This window comes from Aulonocara sp. 'chitande type north' Nkhata Bay, linkage group LG19, assembly GCF_057382095.1.
Source record: "Aulonocara sp. 'chitande type north' Nkhata Bay isolate Kocher_YH1m ecotype deep benthic linkage group LG19, A_spYH_male_GT1.1, whole genome shotgun sequence".
Classification (NCBI taxonomy): Eukaryota; Metazoa; Chordata; class Actinopteri; order Cichliformes; family Cichlidae; genus Aulonocara; species Aulonocara sp. 'chitande type north' Nkhata Bay.
This window is the reverse complement of record NC_141362.1, coordinates 20808064-20829830: the sequence shown is the minus strand read 5'-3', so window position 1 is coordinate 20829830 and position 21767 is coordinate 20808064. Positions and strand designations below refer to the sequence as shown.

At 40.9% G+C, this 21767-nt stretch overlaps 3 protein-coding genes across 14 annotated transcripts in view; all 3 read left to right on the top strand.

Moving 5' to 3' along the window:
* The window catches only part of grm1b (glutamate receptor, metabotropic 1b), a 29016-nt gene extending 25252 nt beyond the window's left edge, over positions 1–3764 (top strand). For all 3 annotated transcript variants that reach the window (XM_086275098.1, XM_086275097.1, XM_086275096.1), the window contains 2 exons: positions 598–1525; positions 1996–3764. In XM_086275098.1, coding sequence (XP_086131224.1) covers positions 598–1525; positions 1996–2851 — 1784 coding nt within the window. In that variant the 3' untranslated portion in view covers positions 2852–3764. The remainder of the gene's footprint in view (positions 1–597; positions 1526–1995) is intronic.
* Positions 3765–3916: 152 nt separating this feature from the next.
* Positions 3917–8025, top strand: rab32b (RAB32b, member RAS oncogene family). Its single transcript, XM_086275099.1, has 3 exons — positions 3917–4512; positions 6123–6400; positions 6759–8025. The coding sequence occupies exons 1-3, from the start codon at positions 4299–4301 to the stop codon at positions 6921–6923; spliced, it is 657 nt and encodes a 218-aa protein (XP_086131225.1). The 5' UTR covers positions 3917–4298; the 3' UTR covers positions 6924–8025.
* Positions 8026–20455: 12430 nt separating this feature from the next.
* The window catches only part of stxbp5b (syntaxin binding protein 5b (tomosyn)), a 30125-nt gene continuing 28813 nt past the window's right edge, over positions 20456–21767 (top strand). For 2 of the 10 annotated variants that reach the window (XM_086274335.1, XM_086274336.1), the window contains exon 1: positions 20457–21022. In XM_086274335.1, the coding sequence (XP_086130461.1) occupies positions 20879–21022 (144 nt within the window). In that variant the 5' untranslated portion in view covers positions 20457–20878. Of the gene's footprint in view, positions 21023–21767 lie in introns of all 10 variants that reach the window. The other 8 variants (XM_086274334.1, XM_086274340.1, XM_086274337.1 and 5 more) reach the window with 5 other exon arrangements.

Below are 21767 nucleotides of genomic sequence, written 5' to 3'. Positions count from 1 at the left end.
TAATAGGATCATCCTTCCTCCATGCTGTTTCATTTTTTATTTTTACAGCCACAGATGTTTGGATACACATGAAAACAGCATAATGCGTAGCACAAAGAAGGATATAAAAATATTATTGTGCACTTTTCTAACCCTACCTCTTGGCATTGTACAATAAAAAAATAACACAACATGAATTAGACATTCAAAGTGTGTTCTCAGCATGAGGCAGAGAGGCGAGCTTATTTGGATCCATGAAAAAGCAGTTAGTTATTTTGTCCTGCTGCACCAGCACCCCTCCTCTGCTGGCTGCAGCCCAGCCTTGCCATGGCTGAGTAGAAAGAGGCTTATTTATAGTTGAACTAAAAACCTACTTTGAGACTTACTGTATTTTCTCAGGCAAAGATGGATTTTATTAATTTCTAATGTGTCCATACAGTACAACGTTAATATATTAGACTTTTCATTGAAAACAACCCTTTATTTAACTACGTTTCTCTAAATAATCATGAATATATCCCCAGAGCTGGTGCTAAAGGGATAAAAAATGTATAGAGTTGGCCAGCTTTTAGTATACTGTGGCTGTGTTTTTATAACTCATGTTTTTCCCCTTTACAGGCTGTGAGCCGATCACTCTACGCTATCTGGAGTGGAGAAATCCAGAGTCCATTATCCAGGTGGTCTTCTCCTGTCTGGGCATCCTGGTAACATCATTTGTTACCTTCATCTTTGTCTTATACCGCGACACACCAGTGGTCAAATCCTCCAGCCGGGAGCTCTGTTACATCATCCTTGCAGGGATCTTCCTGGGCTATCTGTGCCCTTTCACTCTCATCGCTCGACCCACCGTGGCCTCTTGCTACCTCCAGAGACTCCTCGTCGGACTCTCAGCTGCCATGTGCTACTCAGCCCTGGTAACCAAAACCAATCGCATCGCTCGCATCCTGGCGGGCAGCAAGAAGAAGATTTGCACGAGGAAGCCGAGGTTCATGAGCGCTTGGGCTCAGGTGGTCATCGCCTTCATCCTGATAAGTGTCCAGCTCACACTGGAAATTACCCTCATCATCATGGAGCCTCCTGAACCCGTCAAATCTTACCCCAGCATCAGAGAAGTCTTCCTGATCTGCAACACCAGTAACCTTGGTGTTGTAGCTCCACTGGGCTACAACGGCCTGCTGATCATGAGCTGTACCTATTACGCCTTTAAGACCCGCAACGTCCCTGCAAATTTCAATGAGGCCAAATATATTGCCTTCACCATGTACACCACATGTATAATCTGGCTGGCGTTTGTGCCAATCTACTTTGGCAGCAACTACAAAATCATCACTACGTCCTTTTCTGTGAGCCTCAGCGTGACTGTAGCTTTGGGGTGCATGTTCACTCCAAAGATGTACATCATTATCGCCAAACCTGAGAGGAACGTGCGCAGCGCATTCACCACCTCCGATGCGGTGCGCATGCATGTCGGCGATGGTAAAATTGCTTGCCGAAGCAACAGCCTTTTGAACATGTTCAAGAGGAAAAAGAACACTGGAAATGGCAGGTAGGTTCATTAATTGAGTCTGTGAGTCCTGCTCCTGAGGCACCTCAGGGATGCTGGTTTTACTGTAATTCCCTCTCAAAGGGAACGTGATGTCTTACTGTATTCACTTTCCTAGGGACACCTGTTGTAAACTGTGACGGATATAGGTCAGTACCCAATTCACACAGCCAGTTCAGCCCTTGATCTGTTATTAAAATTAAAACAAGCATCTCTGTGTGCTAAGGGATGGCAAATTAGATCCCTAATACAGAATGCAGGGTTTCTCCAGGGCTTCAATAGCATTTAAGGTGTTTCTTTTGAGATGTTATATTCAAAACCTGTAGATACCCTGTAATACTGACAATACTTTAAAAAAAATCAAATCAAATAAAAATAATGACATTAGTTTTTTACATGAAGCAGAAATGCTCTTTCTGTCTCCACTTTTCTGGGTTCCTATGAAGTAACAGCCGTCTTTATTTTGTTCATAGTTCTAATGGAAAGTCTGTGTCATGGTCTGAACCAGGTGCAAGACATCCTCCAAAAGGGGATCACATGTGGCACAGACTGTCAGTGCATGTGAAGAGACAGGAAGCAGGTTCCAATCAGATGGCTGTCATCAAACCCTTAACTAATACCTACCATAACACGGGCCTGGAATTCTCAGACCTCAGCACTAAGACTTTGTACAATGTGGCTGAGGAGGATGAGAGTGACCCTGTCCATTATAACTCCCCTGACACTCCCCCTATGGTGGCCCACGGGCAAATGCCTGCCAGTGGGCTGAAAAAAGATGTGCACGAGGAAGTGGAGCTCTATTCCCCCGAGCCTTTGCAGCAAAATAGCATTATCCCCCCCAAACATGTCGTGATGGACCGCCTGCAAGAGGAGGGGGTGGTGAGCAAGTTCAACAGTGACATGCCTGAGATCCGTGATATGATAAGCATGCCTGAGGCTGTCAGTGGTGGGATGCCAGTGTACCATCAGGCTCACCTCATCCAGCAGGAGCCTGTCCTGCCTATGCAGCTCGACCCATTTGATGAGGAACCTGTCTTCCCTTTAGAGGAGGAAGAAGAGGAGGAAATGAATGAGCAGTTTTGCCTTCTCCACGGCTACATGTACAACAACTCCCAGATTCATGACGAGGAGGACTTTGTTGAGGTCAAATTAGCAACAGAGGACTCTCTGGCTCTGATGCCCCCCTCGCCTTTCCGTGATTGCACCGGTGCTCTAGTAAGCCCCTTTCCCAACTCGCCAGTGTCCGAGTCGATTTTGTGCACACCTCCCAATGTCACATACGCCTCCGTCATCCTCAGAGACTACAAGCAAAGCTCCTCAACTCTGTGAGGGCACGCCCTAAATGTTGACGCTTGTACTATAAGTTTTTATGTGTTGTATATGATTTTACATAAGGAAAAAGTGATCCCGTGGTCTGTCAAGTCATTTTTCACTCCTAATAGCTTTTAAATGATAAGGGTGAGACATACTGTAAATTTCTAATATAAGCTTTTAGAGACAAAAATAACTGTATATATATATATTTATGAAATATTGTTTGATAAATGTAGATTAGGTATCAATCTGATTAGTTTTTGGACTTTAAAGGTAACTTAATGAGCATAGCTAATATAAAATTATTCACTTTAATAATAAGGAAATTTGTTTTGTGTGACACATTGCGTGTCATGACCTTTGTCGGGCAAATGTAGAGGTTTAAAGCAAGAGTTGTTTTTTTTTTTAAAAACTCCCTCATTGACTTTCTTGGCGAGAAATAGAAAACTAGGTCAATGTCACTCTCGTATATGTTTCTAGCTGCTCATAGTAGCTTCGTATCTAGTATACGGACATAAAAGTGGCATCCATCTTCACAGCTAAGAAGAGTTACACCCCCAGAACTATAAAACTATCTACTTAAGCTTGAAGTGCAGGGTAAAATGTTAATAAATGCCAACTTTGTTGTGAAAAAAGATATTATATTGTGAATCTCTGATGGATACAGTACTGCCAAACAATTGCACTGTACCTTGAATGTAGCAGAGGACAAGTTCAAGTGCCACGTTTGTTTTTCTTTTGTACATTTATCTTATTTATATGGTCTTGAGAGGCAATTTGAACCAGTTTTAAACTTGTATGTTTTATAAATAGACATCCGCTTTCAGAACTCTATATTATTGTATTGTGAATGTATGAATTGTGTATCTTATTTTGGTATTCTATATGAATTGTTAGTATTAAAGAAGAGAGTAGCTGTTTATGCTTATATTGTGTGTGATTGGTTGTGTACAACAATCCATTTCCTAAATATTTAGACTTTAACTTCCTATCAAAATTGTATAGTGTAATAAAGTGATACTATTTGCATTAGTTATACATCGATATAAGCTATATGAAGTTCAGTGTAAAATATATCTACAGTTTTGAAATGGTAGTTGCTGTAGACGACAATTTTGAAGGGCACTTGTTTGATTTGAGTACATTAAATATTTTTTATGCTTTTGTCTTTCATGTTTTTCAAGTTGAAACATTAGGTGGCTCTGTGCTCTTGGCGTGGTTGCTAGTGATTTATAAATCAAAGGTCAGCTTTTTATTGCTCTGGTTTGAAGGAAGAATTTCAAAACAGGGACACCGTAGGAAGTAGTGAGTGACACAGGGAATAACGCAGAGTGTTGTAACACTGTTATTTCTACAAATTGTTATTTTACTTTAAAACTCTGTGTAAATGTGACCTAGTTTTACACAATTATTAGGAAAATATTTTATCTGTCTCGATGCCTGTCAGCTCGTGGACCGCAGCATGGGAAGGATTTCGGTGACATTATCTACAGAGAAGCTTTTTAAAGTTTTAGTCATTGGGGATCTGGGGGTTGGGAAAAGCAGCATTGTCATGCGTTATGTTAATAAACGCTTTGATGAAACATACAAAGCATCCATTGGAGTTGACTTTGCCCTAAAGACAATTGAATGGGATCCTAAGACAGTGGTGAGACTACAGCTTTGGGATATTGGAGGTGAGTTTCAAAACTATAAAGCAAATTCCTGTACAAAAATACTGGATGAACAGGCTAAATCTAATTTTATGGCATCTGTTATAAACTCTGTAGAAACTGTACTGCGACACTTCTGTGAAAACACGATTTAAAAAGTTTCTCCAAAGCTTTTATCTGTAAACGTTTTAAATGTAGTAAAGTAATATCTCGATACATTTATTTATATATAATGTGTATTTGAATAGAGTATACCAGAGATACACTCACTAGCCACTGCATTAGATATACATGTTCTACATAATGTCTAATTGGCATTGCAGCAACTCAGTGCATTTAGGCATGTGAATGGTAAAGATGAACAGCTGAAGTTCAAACTGAGCATCAGAATTGGGAAGAAAGGTGATTTAAATGACTTTTAATGTAGTACGGGTGTTGGTGCCAGACAGGCTGGTCTGAGTATTTCAGAAACTGCTGATTTACTGGGATTTTTCCCCAAAAAACATCTATAGGGTTTAGGGAGAATGGTCCAAAAAAGAGAAAATGTCCAATGAGTGGCAGTTCTCTGGGTGAAAATGCCTTGTTGAGGACAGCAGAGAGGCCAGACTCCTCTGAGCTAAGACAACAGTAACTCAAATAACCACTTATTACAACCATGATATTCAATGAATGAGCAATACATCAAACCTTGAAGCAGGTGGGCTTTAGCAGCAGAAGACCAGAAGTGTAAAAACACTGAAGTTACAGTTTGCACTGGCGCACCAAAATTGGACATATTGGAAAAACATTTCCTGGTCTGATGACTTTTGATTTTTTTCAGCAACCTTTGGAAGGTAGGTACAGAATTTGGAAATCTGGCTCCATCCTGCCTTTTCATCAACAATTCAGACTGGTTGTGGTTACTGTGGGTTATTTTTTGGCACATTTTGGGCCTCTTAGTTCCATTTTTTAAACCCCACAGCCTACAGAGGATTGTTGTTGACCATGGCCACCCCTTTATGTCCACAGCGAACCCATCTTGTTACGACTGCTTCCAGTCACAAATGTCACAAATCCAGTAGCAAGGTGTACTTAATGAAGTGGGTGCTGAGTGTACATTTACATTTAAAATGATAGAAAGTACACTTATTTGCCTAAAATATATTTTAAATAAACAAGAACTCTGGAGGAAAGCATTTTATTTGCACATAATATTCCAAAATTGCACATTTTTTAAAATTCATCCAAATCCATTTTTTCCCCTGTGGAAATTATATTTTAGTTCTTTTTTGGTGACACAACTTTTATACACATTTTTAAATTTAAGTTTAAATTTGCTGAATGCTTTAGTGCCTGGAAACTCAAGTCAAACTGCAGTGTTGTTGTTTTTTTGATCCATTCTTTACTCAGAGCTAATTTTAATCCTAGCCAGTGTCCATGGAAACATATGATTTTATTTCAGAAAATTATCAGTAGTCTCTCAGTTCTTACATAACATTTAGGTTGCAGTCAGATTTGACATGATAATTCAGACCAAAAAGAAATAATAGCTGCCTATCCATGAGAAAAAAAAGACACATTCCTACTTGCAGCCAGGTTTTATTAGAAGTTGAGCAAAAGGATCCATTACACACATAATTTTATTATCCCTCAAGGCCAAGAGAGGTTTAAGAACATGTCCAGAGTGTACTACAAAGAGGCGATGGGAGCAGTAGTGGTCTTTGACATTACAAACAGCTGCACCCTGGAGGCTGCCTCTGAGTGGAAGCAAGACCTGGATACCAAAGTGCGTCTTGACAGTGGCCAACCGATCCCTGCTGTCCTGCTGGCCAACAAATGCGACCTGACGGGGAAGGATGGAGCCTTGGTGTCCTCTCTGGACAGCTTTTGTAAAGACAACAGCTTCCTGGGCTGGTTTGAGACTTCTGCTAAGGTTTGTGCAACCATAGAAGGGGAATATGTGCCTTCAGTAACAGTCAGTGTTGGGTGTTTAGAGGTAATAACGTTAGGATATTCAGCAGATCATTAACTGATTATCTCAGGGATTGGATTCTGTTTGACTAATTTAATAGATTTTATATCTAAAAATATTCATATTGCAAGTAAGCATACTGCATGAGATCATGCATTAGACTTGCTCTATTGCATGTGTGAACTTTATCACTGCAGCTACTGCATATAACCTGTTCATATAAATATGTTAAAATATTAAAACACGCAGCCAAAAACTTAACTCGGCGGATGCACGCACAATGTTCTAAATCGTGTTCTTCCCTGCTTTTTTTTTTTAGGAAGATATAAATATTGAAGAGGCAGGTGCCTTCCTTGTCAAACAAATAATGCTGTGTGACACCAGCCTGTCCGCTGAAGAGCACCACTGGGATAGGATCAAAGTGAACCTGACTCCCACGGAGAGTCAGAGTCAGTCACTGTGCTGCGGGAGATCACTGTTCTGAGACAAAGAGCCAAACTAAAGCTACTGCTGGTTAAACAGAACCTGACCTGTTTGTGGTGCTGGGACATGAATCCACAGCCGCCTCAGTGAAGCTATGACAGAAAGCCACCAAGCTTCAGTAGCTTTATATTCATATTTCTGCTTTGCTGATTTTTCTCAATAATCTATGGACTGTGTGGGCTGCCTCATAAACACCTCTGTGGAGACAATGAGCTCATTCCTCTGATAAACCACTGATCCAGTCAGGATAATAAACAGATCAGCATGATACACATCCTGCTGGGAAAAGCCTGTGACACTCACTGCACAACCAAGACGTGCTAGTGAATGACCTACTATGATGAGGAGCCACAAGCTATCTAACGTTTATTCCCATGCAGAAAAACAGCGAAAATGTATATTTCATGAAATAGTCCTCATCAAATGACACTTTATTTGATTGCAGCTTCCACTGTGCCTTCATCTGTTATGCAACCCATGCATATAATTATCTCTTAATCACTTTTGCAGTAAGATGAGCTAAGACCCAAGCATAAGCAAGGCATCTCAGATTGATATGGCCAAAAGCAGAGAAAAGCTATCAGCATGACCTGATTTTGGTGGAGAAAAGAGATTTGTGAAAATGCCCAGAGAGTACACAGTGTCCTATACTGGGAGCAGAGCATTTAGCATGTATCTAACAAATATCAGAAGAGTGAGTGTATGTGACTGTATGTGTCAATGAAGTAAAATATCAGCCACTAAATTCTGGCTGAGATTGAAATAAAACCATTTGGAAGTAAATGACAAGCTCATCCATTCATCGCACACCCTCGACAGGTTACCAGGCTTATAAGTTCATTATTTCGTTAGTTTAGTTATTGCTACACTGCCTAAAGTAACTGGATAATTCTACGTTGATCAACTTAACAAATATATTTCTTGCCTCTTTTTCATGGACAGTTTGTTCATTTAAATCATGTCACCATGACCTTTTTAAAGGCTTGTAAATTTTATGCTTTAATCAGTTACAAGGTGTTTTAACAGAATACGTTTGAAATAATAACTTTTAATTGAGTGGTTTGTTTTAATGCTATTAATGTGAAATTAAAGTGCCTTTAAAGTCGGACATTTAAACCAGTGCAATGTACGATACCTTGTCTTGCTCATTGACATGTTTTGTGTTGCTCAGGTTATTTTTGCACACCAATCTGTTCTTTGCTGTCCTGTAGTTTTACTTTTCGGTGTCCTTGCAGTGCAGCAAGGGAACTGTTCTACATCCTGCCGCTGGTTACCTTTTCAGAGTAGCATTTGTCCAAATTCAGCCACTCTCTCCAGATGTGTCATGAGAATGGATTTAACCTTGGAGTATAATCACATAATGTTTTGTTATATCAGCAGTTGTTGACATGGCATTAATTTGCATTACCATAAATTTCCCCCAAAATAGATTAAAAAGTTAAAAATGGGCACCATAATTTCCCATATTTATCCAAACCCCATCACAAATTCATCTGATCTCTACATGCTGATCAAAGGAGTTGCAGCATAAAAGCCAGCAAGGTAGTTTACCTCATGTGGCAATTGTGCCTGAGGCAAAACGATGGAAGAAGTAACACACAACTGCTAATTTTGGATGTATGTCCCAGTTTCTGGAGACCTACATTCAGAAGTCAAAGAGGGATGCTGGCCCCAATACTTTTTCACATCGGACACAAAAGCCCCGCTCCTTAACTTGTTTATAAATATGACAGTTTGAATGGATGGGAGCCTCACTCCCAGCAACAGATCCCATCACTTGTGCATTATTGATATTGCCCTGTTTTATCAGCCCTCCGGCGTGCATTTTCTCTGGCAGCTTCGTTCATATATTCATGACTGCATGACAATTTCAATTTAGTCAAACTTGTGAATAGGTTTATAAAGCGTAAAGCTTTGTGCATAGCTTTGCTGTGCCTCTCACTGTCTCCCATTGTGCCTTGTGTGACCCATTTTATGATGTCCTGTGTGGAAAAAGTCTTTGAATAGCAGACATTTGCAGACATTCTCCTGCACCTACATTATATATGTTGATGTGCCCGAGTCCATAAATGCAAGAAAAGAAATGCTAGAATATGAATGAACCTATACCCTTTAAACTGACCACGTCCTGAACCATCAAGGGGCTCCATGATGACGGTCTGGAATCCTTACGTTGCTGTCCATGGTTCTGAATTTTTGTCACAAGGCGAGTTCTCAAACACAACAAAATACAGATTTAGAGGTTAATAGTTTTGCTAGTAGATGACGCCATCTAGTGCACAAAATATACCTGTGCAAAGACACTTTGAGAAGGGACACAAAGTGTTTTTTTCTTTTGTGTTGCTGTCCACATCAACGCTGAGACAAACTGATTCTATCTGAAAATCCTGTTTCTGATTCTAAAGGGTTATTGGCAGTACTGAACCAGTCCTGTTTCCCCCATCAACCACCAACATGTTTTGCTTCATCGCATCATGTTTCTGAATCAGATTTTTAAATTTGTAGCTACATTTGCAGCATTTAAGTGTTATCTATAGCAGTTTAAAGGATAAGCTAATCAGATGTTTTGCATGTAATTGTAACCACTGACTCATTTTAAATAGTTTAGGACAGCCAAACTACGGACCAGTTGCTAGGTTCGGCAGGGCTACAATAGAAAGCGAGGCGAATGCAGAATGAAATGGCTGGAGACAGGAATTTGAGCAGCAACAGTTATTATTTTGCACAAAAATGAAATAAACAAGACACAAATTCCACATTGACAGTAGTAGTGATAATAACCATAACAATAAGAAGAAGCCGGCAAAACAAAAATAACCCCAAAAATAGTCGTTTGAGCTCAATATTCAATTGTCTTTTTGTCTTTGGTCATTTGTCAAGTCAAAAATTCTTAGTCTAGTTCTTGTTCTCTTTCGTTTGTGGCTTGTGTGTTACCACTTGGGAGTCTCCGTCGAGGAAGAAGAGTAAGTTCCTCTGCAAAGTTCAGTCTGGGCTCAGGCTCGCCATCTCCATCCGGAGAGAATCCATTGGAATCCAAAATCTTAGTTCCTTCCACACGGACAAGGGAAAAAAACCTAGCCTGCACAACAATATTAACATTATTGTACACAGCCAGCTCCGTTTCTTCTCTTGTATCACAGCTATAGCTTTAGTTCTCTATCTCTTTTCACATTTCTTTCACATTACCACTGTAATACATTACATGCATGCTTTGAATATATCTCTCGTTATACATGAAATTATTTTAACCATGTAAACAACAAATGAATTTCTTGTTCTCTTTTTAACCATGAAATTATGATTAATAGGTATAACCAGCAAGATAATACATTTTTCCAATCATCCTTCGAGTATGCTAAACAAATCCTACCACAACAGCATTTCAACCGTTTTTAAACAGCAAATTACCACTCGCGAATCGGTATGAACAGAAGAAACAACTTTTAGCAACAGACTAACACATTATTAACTTTTCAAACCCATGGGCTAAACTCACCAAAATGTTAGAAAATTCCGCACGAGCTATCCGTGACCTGTCTCATCTATTTCCACGTGCGAAAAGATCTAGCTCATGTGAAATGATGGTCTGGTGTTTCGGAAGACGGGGCTAAAACCACCTTCAACCAATGAAAAAGGCATTTATCCCTTGTGATCCAGCAACAGAAAATAAAGTTTGCTAGAGGATCACACTTCCTTTTTTCAAAATAAATGTTTCTTTTCAAAATAAAATAATGAAAATACATTTATACAATCAAAACGAAAACAAGAAAAAAATAACAAAAGGTAGTTTTCTCTACTGGGTTACACTCTCCCCAGCTAAATGTCATGCACGTCTCGTTGCATGTGTAGCCAGTACTGTCCCTCTGTACTGTTTAGGGACTCAGAAAAGGCTATGCTCAAACCCTGGAAAAGTGATTTCACAACAGTAACTAGAGGGTTTCCTAAATCAGGATAATCAAGTCTTTTAGGTGGATGTCTGATTCTTGTTGACTGTCTTACTGGTTGAGTTGTAATGGGATCACAACTGTCCATCTCATCAGGTGAGTTAACAGGCTGGTTTCCTGGTTCTTTAACCAAATCCTCAGGTGATTCATCCAATACGGTTCCCGTTCCATTGTCCACAGGATCGTCAATTCCAATCTCATCTCCATCTGGCAAGTTTTCAACAAGCACATGATTGGTAAGTTCGTCTTTGCTTGCATCTTTATCCATATTCAGCTCCTTGTTGCTAGCAATTTCAGAAAGGTCACAATCAGGTAAGTTTGTAATGTCTGGTTCATGAGAAGGTTTTGGATATTCATGTACAGTAGTAAATCTGGTTATTTCTTCACATGGGGAATCATCAACCCATTGAATGAAAAGTTCATTGTCAAGTTCCATTGATTCTTCATCCTCATTGCTTTCTGTGACAACAGTTTGACGCGTTTTAGGACGGTGAACCTGCTGTGGCTCAGATGTGTCTGCGGTGGCAACCGGGAGGAAACTGCAGGGAAGCAACAGGTCTCTGTGTAAAGTTCGGGAGGGACCTTGCTTGGACTCGGGTTTAACAGTATAAACGGGTAGGTCGCCTGCACGTTTGACTACCACATGGATGTCTGCCTCCCATTTATCAGCAAGTTTATGCTTGCCACGCAGCCGCACGTTTCTAACTAAAACCCGGTCCCCAGGTTCAAGTTCTGAAACAGTTATTTTGCGATCAAATCTGGCCTTATTCTTGTCTGCCACTTTTTGTGCGGTTTGAGAAGCTAACCTATAGCTTTCCTCTAGCCGTTTCTTGAGACTTTCAGCATATTGCGAATGTGTCACTTTTTGATCTTTGCTGAGAGGAAGTCCATATGCAAGATCAACAGCTAATCTGGGTTTTCTGCCAAACATCAACTCGTAGGGTGTAAACCCTGTTGCATCACTACGGGTGCAATTGTACGCATGTACTAATGGCATAACATAGTCTTTCCAGTGAGACTTTTGTTTGGATTCCAGTGTTCCTAACATACTAAGTAGTGTTCTATTAAATCGTTCAGTAGGGTTACCACGTGGGTGGTACGGGGTAGTTCTTATTTTCTTTATCCCAGAGATCTCACACAGATCTTTTATCAGTTTTGCCTCGAAATCAGGACCCTGATCGCTGTGCAGGCGCTCAGGTATGCCGTAGTGGACAATGAACTGGTCCCACAGGCACCTGGCGACCGTTCGTGACTTTTGATTAGAGGTGGGCAACGCGAGGGCAAACTTAGTGAAATGATCGGTTATCACAAGGATATCCCGTGTGTTGCTACTGTCTGGTTCTAGACTGAGAAAATCCATACAGACGAGTTCTAAAGGTCTGGTTGTTGTTATGTTGACCAGTCTAGCTGCTTTTTCAGGGGAACTCTTTCTCCGTATACAACGATCACATGTTTTCACTTTCTGCTCAACCTGTGTCGCCATGCGTGGCCAATAGAATCGGGTTCTGACCAGATCAAGGGTTCTGTCGATACCTAAGTGGCCCATGTCATCATGCAAACTTTGGAGCACTGAAGCTCTGAGCTCCTCAGGAAGAACAAGCTGGTGGGTCACCTGGTCTCCATCTTGTCTTTTTCTGTATAACACCTCATTGTGCATTTCCAACCGATTGAGTTCCCTAAGCAAAAGAGGGAGATCTGGGAGTTCTTTTCTAACAGTCGGTGGAGGTGTCTGACCATGTTCGATTTGTTTGATAACTTGGCTGATTGTCGAGTCTGCTCTCTGCTTATCCTTAATTTCTGATTGGGACAAGGCAGGGATGGTTGGTAAGCCATGATGTTCTTCTGAAACATAGATGTCTGGAATCGCGTCAGCTGAGAGGGTAAGCGATTCTACAAGTGTAACACCACTATCCTGACAATCATCACTGACTTTTACAAGGTGATTTTGACAGATTGCTTGGACAACATCACTATCTACAAGCTTTATGGTGTCAGTGGTGTCAGTGTCAGCTAGGTGACGCTCTACAAATTGGCTTACACGCTCCTGCTCTTTCCTGGACTGGACATCATTTACGAGTTCTCCATGAGGACGTCTAGACAACCCATCTGCGTCTAGGTTGTGCTTGCCCGCTCTATACTGTAACTTAAAGTTGTAGTTAGATAAAGCGGCAAGCCACCTATAGCCAGTGGCATCTAACTTAGCAGAGGTCAATATGTATGTGAGTGGGTTACTATCTGTAACCACAGTGAACTGACCACCATACAAATAATCGTGAAACTTTTCAGTCACTGCCCATTTGAGTGCTAAAAATTCCAACTTGTGGGCTGGATATCGTGCTTCACTTCTTGATAACCCACGACTGGCAAAAGCTATGGCTCTGAGCTGACCCTCCTGCTCCTGGTAGAGTGCTGCACCTAAGCCAGTAGTACTGGCATCGGTATGGAGCACATAAGGCAGCTTCGAGTCTGCAAAGCCTAAGACGGGGGCTGACGTTAGCTTTTCAATGATGGAGTCAAAAGCTTTTTGACACTCTGCGGTCCATCGGTCCTCAAATGGCAGTTTGGGATCAAAGTAGGTCTGGTTGGGTTCTTTGGACTTTGATTTCTTACGTAGTGGTGGGTAACCACGAGTGAGGTCATTGAGTGGGCGTACTATGGACGAGTACCCTTTTACAAAACGTCTGTAGTACCCCGAGAACCCCAGGAAAGATCTTAGTTCTTTGAGATTCTTGGGCCGTGGCCAGGTCTTTAGGGCCTGAATCTTTTCGGGATCCGTCTCAACTCCGCTTTCAGAGATTACATGCCCAAGATACCGAACTGTGGTTTGGAAAAATTTACATTTTTCCAGCGATAACTTCAGGCCATACTCTTTAAGGCGATGGAGTACCCGCATAAGTCGGCGTTCGTGTTCTTCCAAACTATCTGAGAAGATGATGAGATCATCTAAAAAGACGAGCACTTCATGTAAGTTCATATCACCAACACAGCGCTCCATCAGCCGCTGGAAGGTGCTTGGGGCGTTGGTTATGCCCTGCGGCATGCGGTTAAACTCCCAGAACCCAAGCGGTGTCACAAACGCGGTCTTTTCTTTGTCTGCCTCCTCAACTTCTATCTGGTAATACCCAGATTTCAGATCGAGGACCGTGAACCACCTGGATCCTGAAAGGGCAGAGAATGTCTCTTCCAGATTTGGAAGTGCGTAAGAGTCTTTTATTGTTTGCAAGTTCAGCTTGCGAAAGTCTATACATAGACGCACATCATTGTTCCGCTTTCTCACCACAACAATGGGAGACGAGAAAGGTGATTGAGACTCTCTTATCACACCTGCAGCAAGCAGCTCCTGCAGGTGTTTCCGGACAGCCTCAAGATCTTGAGGGTGTATAGGGCGTGCACGGTGCTTGAAGGGAGTCGGATCATTAAGCTTGATGGAATGTTTCACCTTGTTCGTACACCCAAAGTCAAGATCATGAAAAGCGAATACTTCCGGAATGTCATTGAGTTGCTTGGTTATCCTCTCTTTCCATTCATGTGGAATCGGAGAGTCACCAAAATTGAAATTCAGCGGTGTCTTACTTGTGGCTGACTCATTAACACTGGTGACATTATGCTGGGACATGATACAATGGAAAGCTCCCAGCTCTGCAATGACACAAGTAGACGGGATAGTAACATCTTGTTCTGTTTCATTTGTAATCATAACAGGCACTTTGTGTGGAGCTCGGGAAGGAAGTGTTATCAAGCAAGTTTTAACACAAAGGCCACCAGGCAAGGAAGACTGAGAGGGGTGTTCAACTATGGCACACGTGTCTGCTGCAGTACAATGAACGTTAGCAGATCCCTCTAAAACTACTGTTTGGCCTGCTGGAACTACAACTGTAGCCTTGCCTGACAGGGTAACTAACCCAATGCTCCCATCTTTGTTCTGTGTATGTCTTAGTTCTAGAGTTTTCAACAGGGCTCTAAACCCGCAAGGACTAGGTAAGTAGTCAGAAGTCTTAAGGTCCAAAAATTTTTCATAAAGGACATCAAGCGTGTTTGTTCCCACCAACACTGGGGTCTGACTGTTTGGATGAGTGTCTGGAACAACAAGAGCTAAGGTTGGTATGTCCATCTCTGCATCTAAGAAGTCTTTTGGAAAAGTAATGCATGTCTCTATATAACCCAAATAGGGGACGGGCTGACCTGCAGCACCCTCCACTTCCAAAAGATCATAGAGTGGGTTAAGATTTTGATCTGGAAAGTTCTGTTTGTAGAACGACTCAGCGACTGTGGTCACTTGTGACCCTGAGTCCAGGAGACAATTTACATTAACGCCAGAAATGCTAACTACTGCTGTGCATTTAGAGCCAACCAACCCTTTTGGCAGACTATACTTCTGTGGCTTAGTGACAGATTGCTTACAGTTAGCATGTTGCATGTACTTAGTGGGACATGATCGCCTGGCTGCAGTCTCCATTTGCCCCGCAATAGAGACTGTTTTCAGTTTAACTGTTCCTTAGTGGCTGGAGGGTTCTCAACCTCCCATTTCCTCTGTTTCTCTTTAAACAGTTTGCGCTTTTCAGCAACTAGGGCTGGGTTTGGTTCATTTTCGCAGTTTGGCTTGATGTGGCCATCTTCTCCACATTGGAAACAGTACCACGGTTTGGGTGGGGTACTTTGAGTTTTAACTGTTCGTTCTGAGGGCTCCTTGCTCACTTTGTCTGGCTTTCGGTTTTCTTTAGACTTGGTATGGGAGGCATATCTGGAATTCTGCGCTTTTGATTTCGCGGTCAGCTGCACCAGTTGGGCCTGGAGCTCTGCAACTTGCTTTGAGAGTTCTTTAATTGAGCTTAAGGTGGTTGTGTCTTCATTTTCGTCTAAGCAGCCTTTGACTGTTTGGAGGTGGTATGTCGCTTTTTGTTTCGTGATGTTCAAATGTTGCTTCATTCGCATTGTTTTGGTAGCATTTTGGTCTTCTTCTGTGCGTAATAAGAGAAGCAACTCAGGAAAAGATGGGGGGTTTATCCGTTTTTGTTTTAGTTGAAGTGCATTTAAAAGGGAATCATCCCAGCAACCACGACAGAACTGCGTGACAAGGAGTCTGTCAACATCATTGCTTAAAGCACCACCCCGTTTTACAGTGTGAGTTAAAGCTACCTGAAGGCGTTGTACGTATGACGACGGTTTCTCACCTGGATTTTGGAAGGTGTCAAGAAATTTGGCGTAAAGCTCTCCACCATCTTGAACTGTCCCATAGGCAGAATCCAACATTTGAAGGTAGTCTGCAGGTGAGCTGTCTGGGTTCAAGTGCTTAACTACGTCAGCTGCCGGGGGTAAGAGAGACTCAAGAATCTTTCGCGATTGTTGCAGTTGCGACATGGAAGTGTCACTCAAGATTAGTTCAGCACTGGAACGCCAAGTATCATAATCTGGCTCATAGGTTGGCCGGGGGTCCTTGCCAGAAAAAGCTCTGAGTTTTTGTGAAAAATGTTGCACTGAATGATCATCTCTTCTCACAATGTGCTCAACTACTACACGCTGCACCTCAGGAGGGTTTAAATCAGGTGCAGGTATGGTGGGTACACTATAAGCTGGGTTTCTTGCAGTGCGATTTGACTGGTTCGATTGCTGTGCACCATCAACACTGGGTTCAACAGCTGAAGGCTGAAACTCAGCCAAGGGAGATTCAGGTAAGTCAATTTGCTCTGATTGATCATGTTCAGGCTCTTTGATTGATTCAGCTATCTGTGACATCATGTCTTTCAGAACATCTGCAAACCCTCGGCCGCTCATTTTGGCTAGGTTTTTTAACTCAGTGAGATATGACTTGGTTGTATCATTCCCCACACATCGCGTGTATACGCTTGCAAGAGACTGTATTCTATACTTAACCCCGCTATCGGATATGTGGTTGTAAGGTAACGGCTCAAGAGCATCAACAGCAGTACCTGAATTGTACTCAACAACAACACTCGAGATAAACTCAGATTTACCATCATCTACCTTTAAGACTCTTGAGATTGACCCATACTGTTTTAGGAATTCAGTCACCTCATCAATTTGCTCATCTCCAGCTATTTCGCTCACGATCACCGAATTTGGGACTTTAACAGATTCACGTTCAACAAGACGGTCCATTTGGGGTGCGTTATATACTTGTAATCACATGAGAAAAAGCCTCCTGGCTGGCTCGCCAAGACTTACTGTAACCACTGACTCATTTTAAATAGTTTAGGACAGCCAAACTACGGACCAGTTGCTAGGTTCGGCAGGGCTACAATAGAAAGCGAGGCGAATGCAGAATGAAATGGCTGGAGACAGGAATTTGAGCAGCAACAGTTATTATTTTGCACAAAAATGAAATAAACAAGACACAAATTCCACATTGACAGTAGTAGTGATAATAACCATAACAATAAGAAGAAGAAGCCGGCAAAACAAAAATAACCCCAAAAATAGTCGTTTGAGCTCAATATTCAATTGTCTTTTTGTCTTTGGTCATTTGTCAAGTCAAAAATTCTTAGTCTAGTTCTTGTTCTCTTTCGTTTGTGGCTTGTGTGTTACCACTTGGGAGTCTCCGTCGAGGAAGAAGAGTAAGTTCCTCTGCAAAGTTCAGTCTGGGCTCAGGCTCGCCATCTCCATCCGGAGAGAATCCATTGGAATCCAAAATCTTAGTTCCTTCCACACGGACAAGGGAAAAAAACCTAGCCTGCACAACAATATTAACATTATTGTACACAGCCAGCTCCGTTTCTTCTCTTGTATCACAGCTATAGCTTTAGTTCTCTATCTCTTTTCACATTTCTTTCACATTACCACTGTAATACATTACATGCATGCTTTGAATATATCTCTCGTTATACATGAAATTATTTTAACCATGTAAACAACAAATGAATTTCTTGTTCTCTTTTTAACCATGAAATTATGATTAATAGGTATAACCAGCAAGATAATACATTTTTCCAATCATCCTTCGAGTATGCTAAACAAATCCTACCACAACAGCATTTCAACCGTTTTTAAACAGCAAATTACCACTCGCGAATCGGTATGAACAGAAGAAACAACTTTTAGCAACAGACTAACACATTATTAACTTTTCAAACCCATGGGCTAAACTCACCAAAATGTTAGAAAATTCCGCACGAGCTATCCGTGACCTGTCTCATCTATTTCCACGTGCGAAAAGATCTAGCTCATGTGAAATGATGGTCTGGTGTTTCGGAAGACGGGGCTAAAACCACCTTCAACCAATGAAAAAGGCATTTATCCCTTGTGATCCAGCAACAGAAAATAAAGTTTGCTAGAGGATCACACTTCCTTTTTTCAAAATAAATGTTTCTTTTCAAAATAAAATAATGAAAATACATTTATACAATCAAAACGAAAACAAGAAAAAAATAACAAAAGGTAGTTTTCTCTACTGGGTTACATAATGATCTGCAAAATAACCAGTGCCAATGAAGCTACTACTTTTTTAAAAGCAATATTTAAAGTAGCATAAAATGCAAATACTCAACTTCTTCCACTTTGTGATCAGTGCTGTTTGTCAAATCCACACACTGCACTGAAAATGTTTTTATTTATATTATTTGGTATGCATTCTTTTTTTTCCCCCAGCAGTATGAATAATTGAAGTTCATACAGTTATGATAAAAATAAAGTACTCACTCTTTCTATTCTAAGGTTTTACATATCAGGACATTATAAATAATAATAATAATGTGGTCCTTCAAGTCGGGCAAGTACAACCTCAGATAAACAACACATGACATATTACACCATGCCCTTATTTAACAAGAATTAAGCCAAAATGCAGAAGTAGACATACATGCGAAGCACATTCTCACAGGTTTCATAGGAATTACCTCTATAAACACAGACGATTTGACAGAGACTACCTGAAAAACATGTAACATTAACATGTACTTTGGTGTAGTATGGATGGTAGTAGGAGGTGGGGGTCTTTATCAATACCAAACGCTGAAGCAGTATAAAAAAAGAAAATACTAAAACACTGAATATAATACAGCATATTAGTACAAATACCTCATGCCAACTGTCAGACACAGTGGTAGTGGGCTGATGATGGTCACTGAGTGAACTCCTCTTCATACTAAAGCATTTTGGAGTCAAATGTGAGACCATCTATCTGAAAGTCAAAGCTTTCTGAAATTAGGTAACGTAACAGGACAATGATCCAAAGCACAGCAGCACAGATTCTGAGTTAATAAATTAAGCTTAAGAAATGAGAATACAATATGTTTTGTTTTGTTTTTGCAACAGTCAACAGGTAAGAAAGTGTCTAGAAGTCTATTATGTGTAGACAAAACACTGTAATCTTGTGTTAGATGCTTTTTTTGTGCTTGAATGATTCATGAGTCTAAAATTACATCACTCTTAAAATGGCCAGGTACAAGAACTGGACTGGAAATGGACAAAAGAGCAGCAAAGCAAAGCTTTGACATTCAGAAAGTCTGAGCCATTGTAAAAATTTACAAGAAAATCTACTTGGAAGCAAAATATAGGAGCAGTTCAAGACTTTTTGCACAGTGTTGTATGTGATATATTATTGAAAGTCAATACAAAACTTTTGACAGAATTATATCCAGAAAAGAACCAAAACTAAACAATGTCTTAAATCGAATTTACAAAAAGGCTCTGACGTTTTAAACGTGTATTGCAAAGGCCATGGCTTTAATGTCTCATTAGGTTAACTCGACAATTTTCTGTCTTTTGTGTCTTCCACGTGACTTTGTCAGGTGTACCATTTAAGGGGAATCAGTTAAAATAAAACTATATGCCCACATGTGAAGTTTTTTAATGGGCTAATTAAAAGAATGACATATCACAAAGGTGAATATTTAACCAGGTTTTCCAGCTTTGTGTCCAATTCTCTGCAGAGCCAAAATAACCTCAATCTTCTTCCTTGGGGAACATAAGGAATGAGGAAATACGGCCTATTTTTCAGAAATGCACAATAGATTGGAATAGAATACCAGAGGAGTACCCTTATATCGCGTTTCAGTGGGAAAGGGCGTTAGTAAAAGATGCTTGTGGCTACATTGTCTCCCTGCGTTATTTGTTTGCACTTTTAAACCACTCTTCAAAGGATTGACAGGTGTCACTGGGGTAAGGTTTTGCTTCCCTCCCAGCCCTCGAGCATTGAGGCTGCTCGGGACTCTTCTTTAGCCAGCAGGGGGCCGCAGGGCTATCTGAATTCCTTGTGTTGCTATGTAAAAAAAATTATAACTAAAAATTGTTTGAAGAGCTCACAGCGCCCAAAACGTTAAGATTGTGGCAAAAATAAGGACTTTGTTTTTGAGGATTTTTTAAAATTCTAATTGAATTTTGAGCCACACAAAATGACCATACATAGGTGTTTAGAAATAATAACACTCCCTCTATTAAACTTACAATAATTTAAGGATATTGATGTCTTTTAAATTGGTTTAATTTGCTATGATAGCTATCAAAATGTATACTGTATATAATGTATATGTATATAAATGTAAACCTATTTATGCTCTTCTTTTTTCTCAGCAGGTGTCAACAACACAAGCAGTTTTAAAGCGTTTTGTCAGCTCACATTCCGATCGAGGTCACCTAATCTGACGGGTCACGGAATACACCGTAACACCGGTCCTGCATCCGGGTGACGGCAGAGCGCAGACTCAATCCCCGCTGCAGTTCACTGCGTTTCCGTAGCCACTTTGCTACCCGCTGAGCCCTGGTTGGGGAAGGAGCTGGCGGAAACGACTAATCCCGGTCGACTAAACGCCAAAGCTGGCAATATAAATGGCGCATTAGGGCTGCTATCGGAAGGGACTCTCTAAACCAATGTTCGTGACTCGGGCGCTTTTGGAGAATGCGTTGGCAACACCCTCCGTAACATGTGAGATGTATACAGAAAGGTATTAACTGTGCGTTATTTCGGCTAACTAGCTAGCAGCTACCCCCTTCTCTGTATCCAATTTATGGTAGCTCGCTTGATCTGTTTTCTGAACCGTCGCTTGTGTACCGGAGGAAAATGAAGAAGTTTAATATTCGGAAGGTGCTGGACGGCTTGACAGCGGCTTCTTCCTCCTCCTCCGCAACTGCTCAGCCGGGTACTCACAGGGAAAACGATGTTGTCCAGGAGACTTTACAGTCGGAGCATTTTCAGCTTTGCAAGGTGGGTTTCCGTTAATAACAGCTAACATTAACGAACTGACAGTCAGATGACAGCAGCGTGACACAAAAAAAGAAAAGAAAAAACGCTGACTGCTTTTATTTCTGGATATTAATTTCATTATTTAGGATGGAAACCACTTGAATGTACACACACCAGATTTAAAGTCACACACTTGAACACTACAATGTGATTTATTTATATGTAATTATTTTTAGTCTATTTTAGCCAGCCCTGCCTTGATGTAGTCCATAGTGGGCTGTTTGCATTGCTCTGAATCTTTGAAACTGTATTTTCGTCACTGTAAAATATCATAAAATTACAACACAACACTCACCCACCCCATTTGGACATTGCTCACTTCTATTCATGCTGGAGGTGCAGGTCTAACGTGGGTTTTAATGCGAGTTGTTGAGGGCAACATCTGCAGCCTGTATTTCGTTTATCATAATAATAGTGGATCCACTGCAAATTTCCCATGTTATGTTTCAAAGGTGGTGAGAAGAACACTTTTTATTGCAAAAACTCCAACTCTAGTAAATATCCAGCACCTCTCTTACCTTCAGCTAAACTTCTACTTGGATTTTTATACTAAGCCACCACCATCCACGAGTGCAGCAATCGCTTCAGAGCATAATCTTTGTGGGTACAGTGCATAAGAGCATGTGAGTGAACAGCTTTGGCAAAATAAATAAATAAAACTGATCATTTAAATCATAACCTCACAGGTCACTACACAAGAGCTCCC

Excerpts from the sequence above, each read along its gene's own strand:
- rab32b (XM_086275099.1), top strand. The coding sequence starts at position 4,299 with ATGGGAAGGATTTCGGTGACATTATCTACAGAGAAGCTTTTTAAAGTT. Across the intron at positions 4,513-6,122 it reads ACAGCTTTGGGATATTGGAG|GCCAAGAGAGGTTTAAGAAC; the intron begins GTGAGTTTCAAA and ends TTATCCCTCAAG. Across the intron at positions 6,401-6,758 it reads GGTTTGAGACTTCTGCTAAG|GAAGATATAAATATTGAAGA; the intron begins GTTTGTGCAACC and ends TTTTTTTTTTAG.